Source organism: Glycine soja, chromosome 8 (assembly GCF_004193775.1).
Source record: "Glycine soja cultivar W05 chromosome 8, ASM419377v2, whole genome shotgun sequence".
NCBI lineage: Eukaryota > Viridiplantae > Streptophyta > Magnoliopsida > Fabales > Fabaceae > Glycine > Glycine soja.
In genome coordinates this window covers 12,001,190-12,021,858 of record NC_041009.1, presented here as the reverse complement: position 1 = coordinate 12,021,858, position 20,669 = coordinate 12,001,190, and the positions used below count along the sequence as shown (strand labels likewise).

Here is a 20,669-nt window from a genome sequence, read left to right as displayed (position 1 = left end):
ATATACTTGACCACCATGAAACCTCATGGATCTTGCCAACAATGCTGTGTTGACCACTAGTAAATATTCTGTGACATAACCTCAGGAAAACAAGAGAGAAAAAGATATATGAATTGAAGCTTCTGAGAGTTTTGAGGGCAGGATAATAGCCCAAAAGTCTTTAATTTGTTTATGTACGTTGTCCTTTCTCTATGGTTTGAACTTGACAATATTTATGTAGAACAACCTTTCCTGAATCTTTATTTAAATTAAGAAACTGAACCCAAGACCTTTTATTCGCACACCCATGATCTAGCTATGTCCATGTCAATGTAATATTCTACATTTTTTTACTTGGTAAATGATTTTTTTGATATTGAAAATTGAAAGATTGAATTATACATCAATTTGCTCCTTCAAAATTTATATTTATTAATTCCCTCTACATCTAAATTTCACTCCAAGAAATCTATAACGAAATTAGTTGAAGAAATCTCTTTTTTGAGGGTCATGTGTCTTAAATCAAAATTGAAGAATGATGGTATACTGAATTTATACGAATTAATATAGATAAATATCATTACAAAGTATCAATTTATTCTTTATAATTTTTTGATAAGAAAATGTTTTATTTCTGTAATTTCCCTCTTCACTTACCATTCCTTGTTGTAATGAGATAATATCGCCCTCTTCTGGAAACAGCATTGCTACATGAATTTTCAAGTACTACAGAAACCCATTTGACATTTTGTTCTAGTTCCACTTGCAACATCACACACCCTATTCCAAGTTTAAATTGGACAGTCCTGTTCAATAAAGAAAATATTAAATCTAAAAGTAATTTCCACTGTTTAAGGTTTTTACTTTAGCACCTTCAATTGATTTCCATCACTTTGTTTTCATAGAAATTTTGGCTCAGTTGTGTTGAAAATGGAATAATTTCTTTACAATGATAGGTCAAGTTGTGTATATAAGAATTTGTCATAGTAAAGCAACATTAAGAATATTCTCTGCTTTCACACAAAATCAAAGAATAAGGACCCCCTACCATTAGTATTGTGCAGAGGAAATGTATGGCCCCATTGCCGCAACACCACCCAATCGTAGTAATGCTTGTTCTTTAAGCTTCATAACTTCTGGGTCAATTTTTCTCTGGATTTCCGGGATATGCCAATTTATCTTTAAGGGCAAAAGTGTTATTTAGGTGTCGGTAACTAAATTCTTCCACTCGTGACAGAAAAAATGCATTCCCCATTTATTAATTAGTTTGATATTTTGAATAATGTTTCTGTGAATACCTTGCTACATGCTAATAATAATAGACACCAGGAAAAAAAAGAGATAAAAAAAGAGAATTGCATGTATTATAATATTAATGGTGATTTTTCTTTGATCGTAGAGATCAAATTTAGGTATATATAAAAACTCATACATCCAATTCTTGAGTTGGATCTCCTTCTATTTTAGGTGATATGATGTGATAAAAATGTCAAATAAATATATATATATATATATATATATATATATATATATATATATATATATATATATTAAAAGTCTTCATGTATCATTTTGTCAATTTTTACATATCTTACATATAATTATGATTTATTTTATTTTCTTATTCTATAGTTTGAGTTACAGTGAACTATATATGATGCAGATATTTATATTTGTTTTCACATATCGATCTTACATATAATTATGAGTTATTGATTTCCTTCTCTGATCACCGTTATGTGATGCCTCCATAACAAAGTTATTAAATTGACCTTGAAGTGAATGGAAGATGCATGTCTCTATCACCTTTGCACTAATGCTTTCATTTCAAGGTTCATTTTCTGCCAATCTTTGCATGGGATACTCGTTCAAGAATGTTGCTATCTTCTTTCATACAGACAGTAGAAGCCATGCCCATGCCTACACTTTTTTTGGACTTGCACAGATAAAAATTGAACAATTTTGGTTTGCCATACATCCAATATTTCCTAATTAATAAGTTGTCTTTCTTTAATGCTCTGCATCTATCTCATCTGATAAATTAATTTGTTGGAAAATCTATCATAGGCCTGAAGCAACTCTATTCATTAGACTAAATGTATTATGAAAAGGCATGCATAGAAGACTAGACGTTCAAATAGGGTTGAGTAAAGGTAATAAAGTGACAGATCTAAAAAATTCAAGTCGTTGGGACATATCATATATATATATATATATATATATATATATATTTGCGGGCAACAATATGTTATGAATTAACTTTCTTTACTGTATTTTAAATGATAGAGACAATTTATAATTATAGCAGCAAGACATGCATGCATGAAATCAGGTATAAGACAATAGATTTAACACGCATAACCTATTTTTTTAAGATATTACCTAATTTTAGGATTTAACGGTCTTGTATTATAGTATAAAATCATTTTAAATTGTTATTTGATGATAAATATTATTTATGATCAATTTATTAATTTTTATAATATTTATTTTTTATTGTTTGATGGTATAAAACTATTTTATATATTGTAAATGCATGGCACGCGACATGGTGGAGTATTTGAAGAAATAAGATCATCTTCAAGGAATGGAAGGCAGAGTTTTGGGGTGTCATAGCTCACATCAAAGCCATCTCATGGCAGTCTTGTAGCATAGTTTTAACGGAGGAAAACCCAAGGACCAACCCGTTTGATCCAACTATCAGCTCAGTCAACGAGGACCCGTTCACGTGCACAACCTTTACCTTCAACCAAAATAAAAATACTGGACGCAAGTCACACTATATATCCCAATTCCAACCATAATCTTTTGATCGACCTTTTTAAAATATAATTACCATCTCATCTACAATAGTGGTATAGTAAACAAGTGCCAAAACTAATATAGAGGGAGTTCAATGGCTATTCACTCTCAATTTAATTATATGTTATTGTTTGAATTAATTTATAATAATTATTTTAAAAATTAATAAATTTATTATACACGATGGATTATGATTCATTAATTATTAAATTTATACATATAAAGACATATTTTATGAGAAATTTTTTTTATATAAAAATATAAAAATTAAATCTAAGCTATATAATTATACATGAAAGCTTAAAATTTAATATCAAAAAATCACATAATTTTAAAACTATCATATAACATTAAATCTTGATCATTCATGTTTGATTATACAGTCTAAATTTAATTTTATCACTCTTATATATAAGATAGTTTCTTTTTATATATATATATATATATATATATATATATATATATATATATATATATATATTACCACCAACCCAACATGTTGTTATATATTTGACAAATTTAATAATATATCATACAAAATTATTTATAATATTAATTTAATATATCATACATATTATATGTTAAACTAAATATTATCAATAATAATAAAATTTTATATTAATATGTGAAATTATATCAGTATTAATTTGTTATGTGATTTTTTTACTTTTTTAAGACATAAAACTTTTAATTCTTTTAATTAAAGCCTAGATTATGTAATTCAATAAGTAATTTATTGGTTCAATTACTGATACGATGATATAATTCCTTGACCAAATTGATCATTGGTTCGATTTTAATTTAAATTATGTCTTATACAGGAGTTAGTTATACTTTGTATTCTTTTTTTAGTATAAATGCATTAACAATCAATACCATAAAACTTGAAAAAAAAACCTAACCTATCTTCTATTTTAATTAATTCATTTTAAGATTAATATAGAAATCACACTTTTAAACCTTGTTGTTCTCTCCCTTATTATCTACAACTAATTTTCTCTTTCTCTCTAATTAACCACTACAATTAATAATTTAAACCTCATCCTTGTCTCTCTTCAAACTTGATAATCGTCACAACCACAAGCTATTTAATTTGCTTCGTAATTCTTGTTTATGAAGGTCAAGATGCCTTTAGTGAAATAACTTTATGTAGCCTTAAAATAATTATAAAAAAAACCTATATGCCTCTATCTTGCTTGTTTTATTGGTAGGTTTAGCTATTATGGTTAATAATCAAATTTACAAATTTTTCAAATTGGAGGTGTTGATAATCAATGTCTGTATTCATTTTGGTGAGCTTTACCAATTGCCTGGTTTTCATTTTGCTCCGATTGTACTTGTTCGGAGATCGGCATCCGTTAGGGTGGTGGTACTATGATCATGGTGCAATTAAGGTGAAGTTGCACACTTGCACTTGCGTGGTGGTACAAGCAGACGAAGATGAGATTGTGGTAATTACTATATCAAGATTGTCTTCATCCTTTGACTGAAATAAGTCTTTATTAATTTGAAATTTTGAGAGATGAATAAAATTTGATGAATAATTATTTTTACTAAATATTAAATTCGAATAATACTTAAATAATTTTAATTTTAATTTCTGTATATTAATCCCTTGATTAATTGTAATGGTTTAAAGTATAAGGAGAGAAAAAAAATAGTTGTCATTAATAAAAGAGAACAAGATTTAAAAGTGTGATTTACTATAATAACTTTAAAATTAATTAATTAAAATTACAAGAGAACTTGAGTTTTTTTTCCAAATTTTATGGTGTTTTGGTTGTTAATGCGTTCCTGCTACAAAAAGGATATGACTAAAAGATTATTGAATATTTTATTTTTTAAAATTTAATTTAAAAAAATTATCGTCATTTATCATATAATTTTTAAAAAATAAAAATATTTTTCATATATAAGAGAGAATCATGAAAAAAAAATTAGGATAATTTTTTAAAATTAAATAATAAAATATCATAATATTCTTAAATTAAATTTTAAAAAACAAAACAACCAATGGTTTTTAATCCAAAACTTTTTATTAGTCTTCTTTATATATATATATATATATATATATATATATATATATATATATATATATATATTTGTTTTTAAGTTCATCAAAGAAACTCACTCTTACTAACATATGGTCCAACCGAAACTTGCCTCAAATTTCTTAAATAAGAATATCTTAAGCATTGTGAATTGAAAAATCTTGGTTTCGATGAGAAATTCCCCTGAAGATAAAGATGATCATTCAAATTCTTTTATAAATATTAATTATTGTCAATGAATAGTTTATACAAATAACATCGTGCTCACTCGTGGAGTAAAACTTTGAAACTGGATACTGGTATGGGATATGTATCATACATATATAGGACATCTTAGCGTGTAATAATTTCAAAAAAATTACATTAGGTTTCAGAAATCATAAATGACCTTATATTAATCTTTAAATATTAGACACGTTGTATCTGAAATAAACTAAAATGATCAATATTTTTATATTCTTATATATTCTTTAGAAATGATGTGTAATTAGGTGTTTACTCTCGTGTAAAACTAGGCATTTCACAGACCCGAAAAATAAGATCCTATTTGATTTTCTTCTTATATTTGTTTCAAAAACTTAAAAAAAAAACAATTCAATACTACTTAATTATCAATTTTTGATATAAAATATATTATGTTTTGAAACCAAAACAAGTATTTTAAAACTAATAAATATAAACAATTGATGAATGTTTTCTAGTCATTTTCTTCTAATTTTCTTTTAATGCTTTGTTCTAGTATAAGAGGACAAATTCTTAGAAAACAAAATTGTACTCAAAAGAACAAATACTTTCAAATAATGTGTTAAGAGGACAAACAAATTTTAAAAAACAGAAAACTGTTTTTATAAACAATAAACAAACAACACCTAAATAATCACTTTGTCCTTGACCAAGTAAATAATCATTTGTATGTGTTATAGTTGAACAGAAGTCTTGAACAATTAGAAACCAAAACATTGGTGCACTATTTCAATAGGACAGACTTACATTACCTTAGGTAATTACTAATTATAATGAGGACAATTTTCTTTGTTTTTTGTTTCTCCATCAACGTATAGTACCTTTCAAGCAAGCTAGCACGAAATTTAATTTCCTTGAAGCTTCTGATGATGTTGAGACTTGAAATAGGGTAAAGACAAGCCATTGAAAGAGAAACTCATCCATCGTTCATTTTCTCACGCCATTACCTTAACTTAAAGAGCATAGCCGCACAAAAAATAAATAGAACAATATATATTTTAACACTGACAAGAGAATCATGACGTTTTGTGAATAGTAATCTCCAATCATGGTTCCGTTGATATCCCCATGCAATGTTCTTCATACGTCAATGTCACATGAACCCACATACATACACTTATGGCCAGTTTTTTATACAAGTTTTCTGCAATCTTTTCTGCCTCTCCAATGTTCCATCGCTTTCCCTTATATTAAGGGAGACACAACAAACTAAAGCTAGAGACAATGTATTTTTTCTTTTTGGTACGGTTCTCTTCTCTAATCTTGAAAAAAAATAACAATAAAAGTGTGATGTTTCTTTTTTTAAAAGAAAATTAATAAAAAAAAAATATAATTTTTTTTCAAGCACATTATGTAGAGACATGTCTTTCTTGCTAATTATGTTTTTTTAATTTACAAAATTTAAATGAGATATTTCTTAAAGAATTTTAACTTAATTTTATTTGAATCAATAACGTAGATGTTGATTTGTAGAGAGTACCTATTTGTATTCTTGGTTGAAAACATGTGATAAAAATCTATTTTTTTATATATAATTTTGTAATAAATGTGATTTTTTTTATAGTTTTTACATACATTTCGTTATCGCATCTCATTCTTAAAATGAATGTGTATTCTTTATTGAAAACATCACTTTTTCCGTGACTTATTTTTTATCTCCGTTTGTCACCTTTTTCTTCTTCGTCGTCGCCATCTCATTCTTGCTCTTTAAACCACCCACTAATCTTCACTCACAATTCAAAATCTCTATCTTGTATCCCGAAAAAAAAAAATACTAGCTAGATTTCTATTAAGCAAGAGAAAAAAAGAGAAAAATTATACAGTTAATTTGAAAAGTTATAAACTCAAGATTTTTTTTTAGCATTTTAGAATTTGCAAGTTTGATCTAATTTAACTCTACAAAACAAATTTATAAGATGAGAATTTCTCTCACATGCATACTTTAATTCAATCATATCACTAACCTATGTAGGATATCTACTACAACATCCTCATGTTGAGAACTAAACATCTTGAGTATTAAATTTTTTAGGCTAGTCATACATTTGAAAGTTAATCTCAACCTAATAATAGATGGTCAAATAAATCCAACAATAATCTTTAAAATAAATCTTCATACCATCTTAGAATTTGGATTTATGCCTAACTTCATCTCTACAAAATTGATCTCTACAAAATTGATTTATAATGTAAAAGTTATTGTCTCTAAATTATATATTTTAATTTAATCACTAATCAATGTGAGATCTCTAACATCATATCCCATCAAGTCGAGGAGTAGACATGTTGAGGGTGAAAATTGGAGGACTAGATATCTAGAGATGATCTGATCCGATAATGACCTTATAGTGGATGATCTGATATTATTAGTTGTTGTGAAATCTTCAACACACTCCATCATGTTGAAGACTAGATGTCTTCGGATGATTTGATAACGATTTAACAATAGATGATTTGATGGATCCAATAATAATTGGTATAATAGACTTTAATATTTTATAATGTAAATTATGAGTTAAATTCAATCTTATAAAATTAACTTATAAAATGATAGTATTAACCCCTACTTATATACTTAATTTAAATATATCACTAATGAATATTGAATCTCTAACCGATACAAAGTTATAAAAATAAAAAGGTAATGTCACGCATACTCCTTTTTGGGTACAAAATTCATCAACTTATCCTTTTGAATTGAAGTGCCTAGATATATGTTTCACGCTAAGCTAATGGATGTGGTGGTAACAACTACACCAGCAATTCCTGAGGAACTGAGAGAAACTTGAGGTTATAGCAGCGGGAATATAGCATCTGTACACACAGCCAACATTTTCGGCTCAAAACGAAATTTCGTCTATTCATAATGATGGCATCTGTAAAACATCAGGAGTAGTTTCTGGGATTGCTAATTCACATGTGCTGTGCATGCTAATCCGATTATCGATCCATACATGCGTGTCTAAGTAACATAGTTATTTAAATGTTAATGTGTTGTAATTAAATATAAAACATGCATTTCTATATATTGTTAATGCTAATGTGTGTTGTAATTAAATATAAAAAGATATATTTCTATAAAACATCGGGACAGAATGATTTTTTTAAAACATAAAAGATTATTTTTTTACAAAATAAACAAGATAAAAGATTAAAATGATCATTTTGTATAATTAATATATTGGAAAATATATTTATATTTCTATAATTAGAGCTATAAAAATGTATCTATTAATTTTTATATAAAGAATTAAAGATAATATTATTTTTATACCGGATGTAGTTATCTTTTTTATTTATAAAAAATATTAGATATATATATATAATATTAAATTTTTTATATATTTTAATGCATGTAAAAATTTAAATTTTATTTATTAAATTTTTTTTTGGCTCCCCTCAAATCAAATTTTTTACTCCGCCCTTGTTTAGGCCTGTATTCTTTTGAAATTTAAGCTTATATTCTTTTGAAAATTTATAATGGAGTGTAATAGGTGTGAAGATGTTCATTAAATCTACAATAATTAGTAGTAAATAACAAATATTTAATTTCTTTAGCTTTTTCTTAACTAAATATATAACAAGAAAAGTGTATAATGCGTATAGACAATATTTTAAGTAAAATGTAATAGATATAAATAAAAGTATTTAAAATAATAAATAATATATATAAATTAATTTAAATAAATATGTAAATATGTTTGGGATTTGAGTTTAGAAGAGGAACTAGTTTTCACTTAAGTGACAAATTACTCTTCAATCTGAACTATCCAACTGAAGTGAAATTATTTCAGTTTGATTAGGGATCTCAAATTCAAAAAATATGCAACTGAGTTGAATACTTGAAAGAAGAATTTTAGCTTCTATGATGATCATACTTGACTTAAATAGGATTGCATATAAGATACATGTGATCAAGATAAATAAAAAAAATCTATTATTCAAACTATTTGGGAGAAGTAGAATTATGACAATTTAAAAGATACTTATAGAATCTTTTAGGACTCATTTGGTAGTCAATATAGGATATAATAACCATCAAATCCTGTTGCAAATTTCAGAAATTTTAATTTTGAAAATCTCAAAAATTAATATAATTATATTTTAATTTAATGATGATTTACACATATCACATTATTTAATTTAATGTGATAGAAGAAATGTAAGTATTATTATTTTTGTGATTTATTATTTAACATCAATAATCAATATATAAATCAAATCAGTGATCAAATACTTAAATTCCCCGGTTACCCCCAAAAAATAAACCAATAATATGAAATTTTAATAAAATTCAACTACTCAAATCTATGTATCTATATACGGTGAAAGGTTATGAGGAATCTTGTCCTGATACTTTATTTATTTATTTATTTTCTATCATTACAATTGTGACTATATAGTTTTTATTATATATATATGACCTCATAGTGGATTGCATATTTCACAACATGCAGAATTCACAATAGTGAGCATTGCATATTTCACAACATGCAGAATTCACAATAGTGAGCATGGAGATAATTTTGGAGCCTCAACAAGGGACAGCATTCTCCATGATAATGGGATTCTCCGAGACCGTCGAAAAGGTCAAAGAAAAAATAAAAAACAACGTGGAGAAATACAAAAAATTCCGGTCTCCCAGCTAATACTAATCCTTAATGGCCACATTCTTCAAGAAAATGACTCTGTTGCTAATCGTCTAATCTTTGAGTTCTCGCATTCAGATCTGTGTTGATTTTGAATCTTCCTCGTCTAGAATTCATTTAGATGACCCATCCAAAGAGACACTTGTGGGCTCACCTAGACGCAAAAGAAAATCCAAGAAACCTTCTATTTTTGACGATTTTAATTGTTCTTAATGAGAATTATATAATTTTTTCCTAGTAATATGATGCTAGCTAGCTGACTTATTTGTCATCTTCCTTTAGCAAAATATGTAGGTTTAGGATATTTTTTTATTTTTAGGTGGCGGCAAGGTTTAGGTTATTTAGGGCGATGCTGACATGTAAGAAACATTAATTGGAAAGTTTTAAACTTCTTTTCATAGATAAACCCTAATTTTAAAACAGAATTTATGAAATAGAAATCGGTTCTACTAGTAAACTGGATGCTTTTGCATGCACCAACAATGGTTTAGTTATTGATCTCTTTTGACATCCAAAAGGATGAAAGTATGATAGATGTCTCACGATCATTTGTTCCGTTTCAATACACAATAATATTAGATTTCATAAAATTTTGTTGGATGAATCATCAGTTTTAGATAAACTAGAATGTTTACTTCTTCTTGATATAGTGTTGTTTTAATTTTTTTTTTCTTCTTTTAGAAGGAATTAGGAAGATCAAAGTACCAGAAAAATGTTATTGATTTTTTTTTGTTTAATTGTTTAATTAAGGATACGTGATGAAAATGAACCCTTATGAAGAATACAGTTTTTTTTATCTATTATGAAGAAAAAATTAAAAAAAAAGTTTATTTATGAACAATTGGAATTAGTTAAGACATAACTATTTTTGGGTAGGATTCCAAAATAACAAGGTTTGTATATTTTTAATTTTTGATAAATAAAAATAGTATAAGTAAATTATTTTAAACTATATTAGGCAAAACTAACTAAAAAAACTAGATGAAAGCAAGAAATACTGAAAACTATAAAGCTAGTTGAAAGCTGAAAGTTAAAAACCTAATTAAATTATAAGTGATTTTTGCTAAAAGCTACTAAAAATCTATTAAAATAATTTATTTCTGGAACAGTTAAATAAGTTTTTTAATTATTAAAAAAATTTAAAATTAATTGAAATGTTTTGTTATAAACATAATTTTTTTCTTTAGGAAAATTAAGCTCTTTATTGTTAACCCTAATCATCATATGTGTTTCTTAAGAAGAAGTCTACTTGAGTGTGAGGAGGCTAACATTTAGTGAATGTGGAATCATTTCTTCTAAATTTAGTTAATTTGAATTTTATATCTGTAAGAAAAATTTGAATTAGGATAAAATGAATGTCCTTTTCGTTGATTCAATATGATGATAGAAATATAATATGATGCAAGGAGCTAAAACGAAAATAATATCAACCCCAACAAAAGATAGAATAAAATATTGAACCGTTGCTTAAGAAGAAGTCTATTAAAATAATTTATTTCTGGAACAGTTAAATAAGTTTTTCAATTATTAAAAAAATTAAAAATTAATTGAAATGTTTTGTTATAAACATGATTTTTTTTTGCTTTAGGAAAATTAAGCTCTTTATTATTAACCCTGATCATGATATGTGTTTTTTAAGAAGAAGTCTACTTGAGTGTGAGGAGGCTAACATTTAGTGAATGCGAAATCATTTCTTCTAATTTAGTTATTTTTGAATTTTATATCTGTAAGGAAATTTTGAATTAGGATAAAATGAATGTCCTTTTCGTTGATTCAATATGATGATAGAAATATAATATGATGCAAGGAGCTAAAACGAAAATAATATCAACCCCAACAAAAGAATAAAATATTTAACCGTTACTTTGATCTAACTTTAAAATAAATCACAACACTGCTATATATTATGTATTGTCCAATTATAAAATATAATGGGAATTACATAATTACACCAATCAATTAAATTACTAAGATCTCATAACAAATTTTATACTTTTTATTTTAGTTTTTAATTTAATATTTTATTAAAAACACTTTATCCTTAATCTTCCTAATTCAATTTCTAATTTTCTAATTCTGATTGATAATTGTTGGTCTTCTTGAGTACTACCATTCTAAATGCAAGGGTTTTCTGGTCCCCTGCTCTTTTGAGATAAAAGTGCAAAAAGTTTCAGTGCAAAGTACCTTAAATACAGTTTTTGTAAACAAGCATAAAAAATTAAAAATTGCTTCAAAAAAATTAAAAATAATTACACGGAATTGGGACTGAAGAAATGATTTTTCCCTAATTAATTATACGAAAAATGGGAGACAATTATAAATAATCATAAAATTAATTAGATCATAAAATAAACCAAATTCACATTTTTTAATATAGGAAATTGGGACTGGAAAAATGATTTTTCCCTAATCAGTAATAAGAAAATGGGAGACAATTATAAAGAATCATAAAATAAATTAGTTCTTAAAATAAATCAAATTCACATTTTTTATTATAGGAAAATGAGACTGGCGATTTGATTTTACCCTAAAAATATATTCATTTTCTACCTCAAATTCTGATTTTTTTAAACAATCATAAAAATTTCAAAATAATTATACGAAATTTAAACTGATTAAATGATTTTCCCCTAAAATATATAATTGATTAATCCATTAATTAAATAAATATTACATGATTTATTAATTAAAATATTAACAAATATATCTTTCCCTAAAATATCATGGCTCTTGATCAAATTAAGGTTTAATTATATAATTAGTCTCTTAATTATAATTAAAAGTTCAATTGAGTTCCTCAATTATTAAAAGATTCAATAAGGTTATTTAATTATTTTAAAAAAATTCAATTATAATTATATAATTACTAATATTTGAATAAAAAATAAAATATGTATTTATTACATGCAATTTAAGTTTTATATTGGTCCTTCTCATCGGTTCGGGCTCCGTCACTGGTTGTAATGGCATGACTTGAATTAAAGTGGTTATAGCAACTGCCACGTCTGAGATGCTCTATGGCATGAATATGGCTTCTACGTGTTACTTAGAAGAGTTCTAGTTTAAACAGATTTTTCTATATATATATAACTAAAAGTTTAAGTAAATTAGATTTAGGGTTCATCAAGTCTCATTTTTTATTAACTGGATAAACTTTTGTAGGAAAAAAAAGTTAATTTCTCTTAAATCTTTCATGATATTAATTAATTAGTCTCTTACTAGTACTAGTACTAGTTAGTAAATCATAGTATATAGTTTTAATTTGTCCATTGCTATCTATGCCTGGTTCAATTCATGTCACATACTTTTCCCAGCCACTATCTTCAAGCTTGCATCTCATTTTCATGTTTGGATTTTGTCCTCCACGCATCAAACAGTGTCCATGCCAACTAATACTATCTTCAAATGTTGTGCCTAATAGGTGCTCCACGTGTCAAAAACGTGTTACCACTGGAAACTTCGATCTCTTTGAGGACATTTTGAAAAAGGAATAGAATTCACACTGGAGGTGATCTCAAGAATACGAGCAAAGTTGAATTATAAGAATAAAACGACAACGTATACGTCATTTTCTACAGGTTGTGTTTTTGTCCACCTTTAACAGTAGTGTGATCAGTATGATTCAACGTAATAAAGCTATTTACCACTCCCGTCCAAATTATATGGTATTTATTGGTATGGGTTTTATATTCTATAATTGTTGTTCTTCAGAGTACTCATAACCTCTTCAATTTGATCCCACCTTAATTTGATGCCTGAAGAGCAGTTTTCCTCTGGTACCTGTGGCAATATAATAAAGGATAAAACTTAGCTTAGAGATTGGATATTCTTTTATACTGTTTACAATTAAAATTAGACTTCGAATAACCAACACAATAGATAATGTACTGGTTATCAAGATAAAACTCCAATTTTAACCTAATTACATTATCAAAGATTCTGATAACATAATTACATATTTTTTATTAAAGTATAATTTTAAATTTTTATTTATTCAAAACAGTTAATAATATCAAACTAATTGATGAGAAATTTAAAAATAAAATTTACTAAAAGTTTACACATAACTTAGTATAAAATTACTTATTGACGTGTCTAAGTCATTGGACTATAAGTATCTTTGTTGTGTTATCAGTTAATATTGTTATTGTTACTTAATAGTAAAATATAAAACCCAAAATATTAATATTTATAAGAACTAAATTTGAAAAGAATTTAAAAATAAAATTTACTAAAAAAGTTACACATAAATTTAGTATAAAATTACGTATTGACGTGTGTAAGTCACTGGACTATAAGTATTATTATTATGCTAACAGTTAATATTGTTATTTAATAGTAAAATATAAAATCCAAAATATTAATATTAATAGGGACTAAATTTGAAAAAAAATAAAAATCAAAATGATCCTTTTTTTAGGGATCAAAATTATATTTAAGTAAAAAAAATCACATGCTGATAAAGCATATGAATAATAAAAGTATAAAGAATTAAGTGTTAATTTTTTTTATTTTCAATATAATAAATATTTTTATAAATTAAAAAAATACTTAGTTTAACACCTTTTATATATATATATATATATATATATATTAAAATAACCGAAGTTCCATAAAATTAACAAAATATATTACAAAAGAAAAAGTACTCCACTGTTTTTTTATAAGAAAAAATAAGAAAATTAATTTATTTTATTAAATTGTAAGTCATTTTTAATTAAAAACATATTTTTTTAAAATTATTCTTTATTAGAACTTATATTAAACTTAATATTCTTATTAAATATAGAATATTTTGATTATAATTTTATTAAAAAAGAAAAAAATAGCTAAATTTTACTTATTACATTTGAAAATAAAAAATTTAAGTTTTTTTTATTTAAGAAAACAGAGAGAGTACGTATCCGATCATGAGCAGCAATTGAAAATGAACCATGGTTAGACTTGGAATAAACAAAATGGAATTAGTGATTTAGAAATTATCAAACTATAATAACACTTTGACTCCAAAATCAATAGTGCATTTGATATTTTGTTGACCGATCAGACAAAATGCCAGAAAGTGAGAATGGCAGAATGAACAGTGGTATGAGTATGCGTGCAAATGTAAGAAACACTAAACACGCCCAACTAAGCAAATGCTGGAAGTAGCTAGGTAATTAAGTATATAAAATAAGATCTATCCGTTTATTGGGGTAAGAGAAAAAGCAAAAAGTTAAAAAAAATAACAGAATGTTCTCTCTCACATTTCTTTTGTGTAGATGTGTATGCATGTGTACGTGATGGTGCAACATCTCTATCTATCCCTTGGGGAGACAACCAGCCATTGTCTAATCAATGATTCTATCTTTGGATTTCCATGTAGCTTTTAACTACTCTTATTGGTTTGCAGGGGGGTAATTTCTTGAGTATGTACTTCCACACACACCTTTGCTTCCATTTTTAGTTCTTTTACCTTAAATTTACCCATATGGTTCAAAACACTTTTAATTTACTTGATCAAGCCTGACAGATACAGACATGATTAGTGTACTGATTCAGACTTAGTTTCTTGTTGTATATATGAGTAAAAGTCTATTGAAGAAATATGATTCATTTTTAAGTCCTGCATGTGATTCTTGTGTAAAAAAGAGTTATTTATGGTATCTGAAGAAATCTAAGGATTAATCTTAGTATAAAAAAAAAAAGAGAAAAGAGAAAAAATGAAAAGGAATTTTTTAAAAGTAAAGTATATTTTTTATTAAAAGTAATTTTGATTGAATTGAACAAAATTATTTATATTCTTTATTTTTAATCATGTTCAAGTAAAAATATTATGTCACTAATTAAACTCAAGACTTAAATTACCCACTAATATTTAATAGAATTCTTACTCTGACTATTTAACACAAATATATACTCAACACTTAAATTTAACATTACTAATTAAACTAAAATAATTACACACCAATTAGTTCATGTTGAGTGATAAAATTCTTAAATTATGAAAATACTATAATATTAATCTTACTTTTTTAAAAGGTAAATATTAATTTTTAATTTATTAATTTTTGTTAATAAAAAATTGAACCGGCCATCTTTTTTCTTTTTATTCTTTCTTAATTACCCAATTATAAATATATACACTCTTATAAAATTAATCTTATTATTAGTTATTATGATGGTACGACTAAAATTATTTCATGCAGCTGTCTGCTTTGCTTTTGTAATTTTTCGTGTCTCACACATGTTAACTAAAAAAATCTAATAAAGTAATAATATCAATAAAGAAAATGTTACTACTTTTTAATTAAGAAAGCAATGAGACGACCAGGACAAAAAAAACTAGAAGAAGGTGATTTCAATATCCCTCCCCCTTTCTCTCTCTCTTCACATGCTCACAATATATTTATACACCACTCTATAGCTACTGGCCAAAGATCGATCCAAAACCTTCTAAGCCTTCACTATGACAGATCCTAAGTCCAATTTATACACTGAAACCTTCAACTTCATGCCCCTCTATTCTCACCTCTCTTCTTTTAGTACTTCTCAATCAAACTTATTCTCTTCTTACTCAAACAACAACACTTTCGCCATTCAATCTGAAACCTCTTCCTCTTATGCTCCTCCTTCTCCTCCTCTCAGAGAAGCCCTTCCTCTCATAAACAACATAAGCCTCAGAAAACAAAAGGAAAAAAATGAACCATCAAAGAGTGGTGGTGGTATGGTTGAAGAGGAAGGAGGAAAGAAAAGGGACATGGATGAGACGACCCTTTTGATGACTAGTACTACTACTGAAGAGGGTGATGCTGAAACTGTGACAGTAGCACTGCAAATAGGGCTTCCTAGCGTGGCTGCTTCTGATGATCTTAATGGGTCAAGGAAGATCCCTGCAGCTTGTGCACAAATGAATGAAAAGGAGGATGCGAGGAGTGTGATTTCTGGACACCCTTTTGATAGATTGAACAAGGTTCAGTATTGGATTCCCACCCCTTCTCAGATTCTCATTGGTCCTACTCAGTTTTTGTGTCATGTGTGCTCTAAGAGTTTCAACAGATATAATAATCTTCAGGTATGCAATAGGTTGTTGTTTTCCTTGTACTCTTTATTATATATTAACATTTGAAAGAATAAAATAAAATCATGGCTACTTTACATACATGTACAGTATTTTTATTTCCTTTGTGTTGTTCTCTTTCATGTAAAGTCCCTAAGTTTCATCTCTTTTTGGTTTGTTATATATCTATCCCTTGTGCATGGTGTTCTCGATCTTTCTCTTATCTACTACACACACATATTTATATGAACATGATTAATTAGCTATTTGGTATATTAGACACAAGCTTGATTTTATAAATTTGTTTTCTCAAAAAATAAAGTGATTTTTTTTTACATGAATTTATAATACTATTCTGCGCAGGATTGAAAATGAGTGGAAAGTAAAACGAATTATGAAATTTATAATAGCAGCGCTTCTTTCTGGATATTTATATGTTCTTAATTTATCAGCATCTCACCTCATTTCAGGTGTATAAAACACAGTAAAAATGTTCAAAGCCATGTCTGTGATAAGATTCATATATGGAATCGCATTGAGATCTCGTGTGATTAATTAAAGAGCCAGTCCCACTATACCCCATGAAACTAATTGTGCAGGGTTGAGAAAATCATGTTAATATCTGTGTGCCAATAACTATTTTGTGCAAAAATTGTAAGCACGGGGCCTTTTATTAGCCATATTACTGTGGAATTAAAGAAATACATTATTTGAGTTTTCTATCTGCCTTGCTTTAATTTGCTTGTTGTTACACTAGTATTGTAAATTGTGGAAAATAATTTAAATGGCAAACATATAAGTTAATTGTAGAAAATACTGTATGAATTTGTGACATGAACAATAAGTGATCTATAAATTTATTTACATCCCTCTCTCATTGTCTATTTCTTTCAACGAAGACAAAACTAAAATACACCCTTCATCTTGCATATATATATATATCGTAGTTACTAAATTTTCTTCCAAACTTTTCTTTTTATGGTAGGAAGGGGTAGCAATTATACTTGTTTTACTACCTCTTTACTGGCAAATTAGTTAAAATTCATAAATCACAACTGATTAGCACATATCTGTATTTAATTATATACATGTTGATATTGCTTTGCAGATGCATATGTGGGGACATGGATCTCAATATAGAAAGGGCCCTGATTCTCTAAAAGGAACACAACCATCAGCAATGCTACGGCTTCCATGCTTTTGTTGTGCACCAGGTTGCAAGCACAACATAGACCACCCAAGAGCAAGGCCTCTGAAGGACTTCAGAACCCTTCAAACACACTACAAGAGAAAACACGGCATTAAACCCTACATGTGCAGAAAATGTGACAAAACGTTTGCGGTGAAAGGTGATTGGAGGACACACGAGAAGAACTGTGGCAAAATATGGTACTGTTTATGTGGGTCTGATTTCAAACACAAAAGATCTCTAAAGGATCACATAAAGGCCTTTGGCCATGGCCACGGTGCTGTTGACATTGATTGCATGCAAGAAGATGAAGCGGCCTCCGAAATTGAACATGATGGGGATATCTCAATGTGAAAATTAATAAGTTTGGAAAACCAAAATTGAAGTGACTTTTCATGTAATTAATTAATTAATTTCACATACATGCTTAATTGTAATAGATTGTATAAGGTGTATTTTATATAACTTCTTTAGTGTTTTTCTTTTTTTAAACAACTGCCATCCGAGAATATATTTTAAGAGTTATAAAAGTAGAAGTACAAATATTCACTATCTAGAAAACTTAAAACATATTTAATATTAATTTAAAATTAATTAATTAAAATTATTTATTTATTTATGTTGGGTTGTTGAGAAAAATTTTCAAAGTATAGAAATGATTAAATATTTTTTATTAATGATAACACTCAGAGCAAGAAGTGACTTGAAGATGCTCAAGAATGTATTTTTTATTAGATAAAGGGAATTTTTTCAAAAAAAGTAACACGTGAGAACGAAAATATGTTTTCGAGCAAAGAAAGGATGTGTCTAATGATGGACATTCAAAAAAGTAACACTTGAGAACGCAGGGACAGGTTGAATGGATTGGATGACCTCATCAGCCTTTGCAGCAATGGACTCTGCAGGGGACGTTGCTTGTTCATTAATCTCTTGCAAATCACCAAGGATGCTGAGATCAACACAAGGACCTCAGTAATCTTTGTAGCATCTTCTCCAGCTTGCTTTGCAGCTCTTGCATCTTGCTCAACCATTTCTTTTGTACTTTTCTCTTCAGCTTCCTTGGCAACAACTTCAGCTAGGTAAGCTTTCGCCCACTGCTCCTTTTCTAGTTTGAGTACTTCATGGACTTACATCACATGATTAGTAAAATTCCTTAGATACAACATTGTGTCATTGGAGATGATTGGGAAGTGCCCATAACCTTGAAATGAAGCCATCATCTGTGTTTTTCACGAAAAGCCTTGACTGGACACAACACTTGGATAGAATCCTTGTGATCAGCATTGTCACTTCCATCATACCCAGATGAAGAGGCCTTGAAGGTGTCATCCAAAATAATTTGATTCTGGAAAGTTTTGACATAAAAACAATCTAGGTTCCATAAGTTTTTTACGTCTTAAAAGTGACTTCAAGTTCCTTGGATGGTTAAAGTTAAAACTTAGATAGTCAACCATCCAATCACTTAGATAATCAATGTAATTTAGTCCGTTTAAGTTTAATTAACTTAATTACAATTTTTAAAATCACTAATCATTTAAGAATAAATAATTTGACTATTCAAAGTCACTCTAGATCTATTAGTGGGTTTTTTTAGATGATTACACTTTCAAAAGTTTAATTTTAGATTCTAGACTCAAGTTTCACTTAATTACAACAATGCCATTAACAAAGTGTCATTCTCTTTCTTTAACTAATTTTATTGACTTATGACTTCGTTTTGATCAAGCTTTATTTAAAGTTAAACTTTGTTTTTCTTAACTAAATTCTTTGTTTTAATACTACTATTAATTAAAATTGAAGCTAATTAAAATAAATATTTCTCTATTTTCTAATCTATTAAGCTATACTATGAAGTAAAAAAATCTATTAAACTAGCTATATTACACACAATCACACAATAATTTTTAGTTGTTTTCAGTGTGTTACAGTAAAATTATTTTACAGTGTCTAATATAGTTTATTTCAACATTTACTTCGTAATCTGATATAATAACTAAACTAACGAGACTTTCAAATAAAAATAATCTAAGAACATATATTAAATATGTTAGTAATTTAAGTCCTTAAATACGTAAATAGATTTAAATGTTTAAATATGTTAATAAATATATAATTTTAATGTGTTAAAAAATTAATTTAATAATGATGATATTACTATTATTATTATTATATGCTTAAAAACCTGATCTTTTAAATTTGTAAGACCTTTTTAGATGAACTGATCGACTTAAAAAATACTTTAAAATTTATTTATGTAATTTATTTAATTGATGAGCTTAAATTAATTCAACTTTAGTGTTGGCCAAATCATAAACATCTATTGATCTAGTCCTTAATTTTATATTAATAATAAATCTTTCTTCTTAGAGCTAGTGTGTGTTCTAGGAATAGTTCCCGTGATTTTTTCAAGGGAACTGAGCACGTATCCAAGTCAGAAAGCAAGATTGAACAAAATTGTCTTGTATGGAAAAAAAAATTAAAATATTTTAAAGTGGACTAATAAAAATAGTTTTTTAATTTTAAAAATGAAATTCATTAAACATTTTATTCAATAAAACTTTATACTATGTAAGTATGTATATAAATTTTAATCATATGATTATTTTTTCTAATTAAATAAATAAATAACATAAATAATAATGAACTTTTTATAATTAAAGAATTAACGTCATGAGCACTGATACTTCTTACAAAAATACTGATATTATTAGTAGTAT

The 20,669-nt window shown here is 26.9% G+C and overlaps 1 protein-coding gene across 1 annotated transcript; it reads left to right on the top strand.

Annotated features, from left to right (window-relative positions):
• The first annotated feature begins 16,085 nt into the window (after positions 1 to 16,085).
• Positions 16,086 to 18,444, top strand: LOC114423921 (zinc finger protein WIP2-like). Its single transcript, XM_028390832.1, has 2 exons — positions 16,086 to 16,778; positions 17,872 to 18,444. The coding sequence occupies exons 1-2, from the start codon at positions 16,173 to 16,175 to the stop codon at positions 18,304 to 18,306; spliced, it is 1,041 nt and encodes a 346-aa protein (XP_028246633.1). The 5' UTR covers positions 16,086 to 16,172; the 3' UTR covers positions 18,307 to 18,444.
• The last annotated feature ends 2,225 nt before the right edge of the window (positions 18,445 to 20,669 follow it).

Bases quoted from the DNA above. Each gene is read 5' to 3' on its own strand.
- LOC114423921 (XM_028390832.1), top strand. From the start codon at position 16,173: ATGACAGATCCTAAGTCCAATTTATACACTGAAACCTTCAACTTCATG. The intron at 16,779-17,871 runs GTATGCAATAGG...ATTGCTTTGCAG, and splicing joins ACAGATATAATAATCTTCAG to ATGCATATGTGGGGACATGG.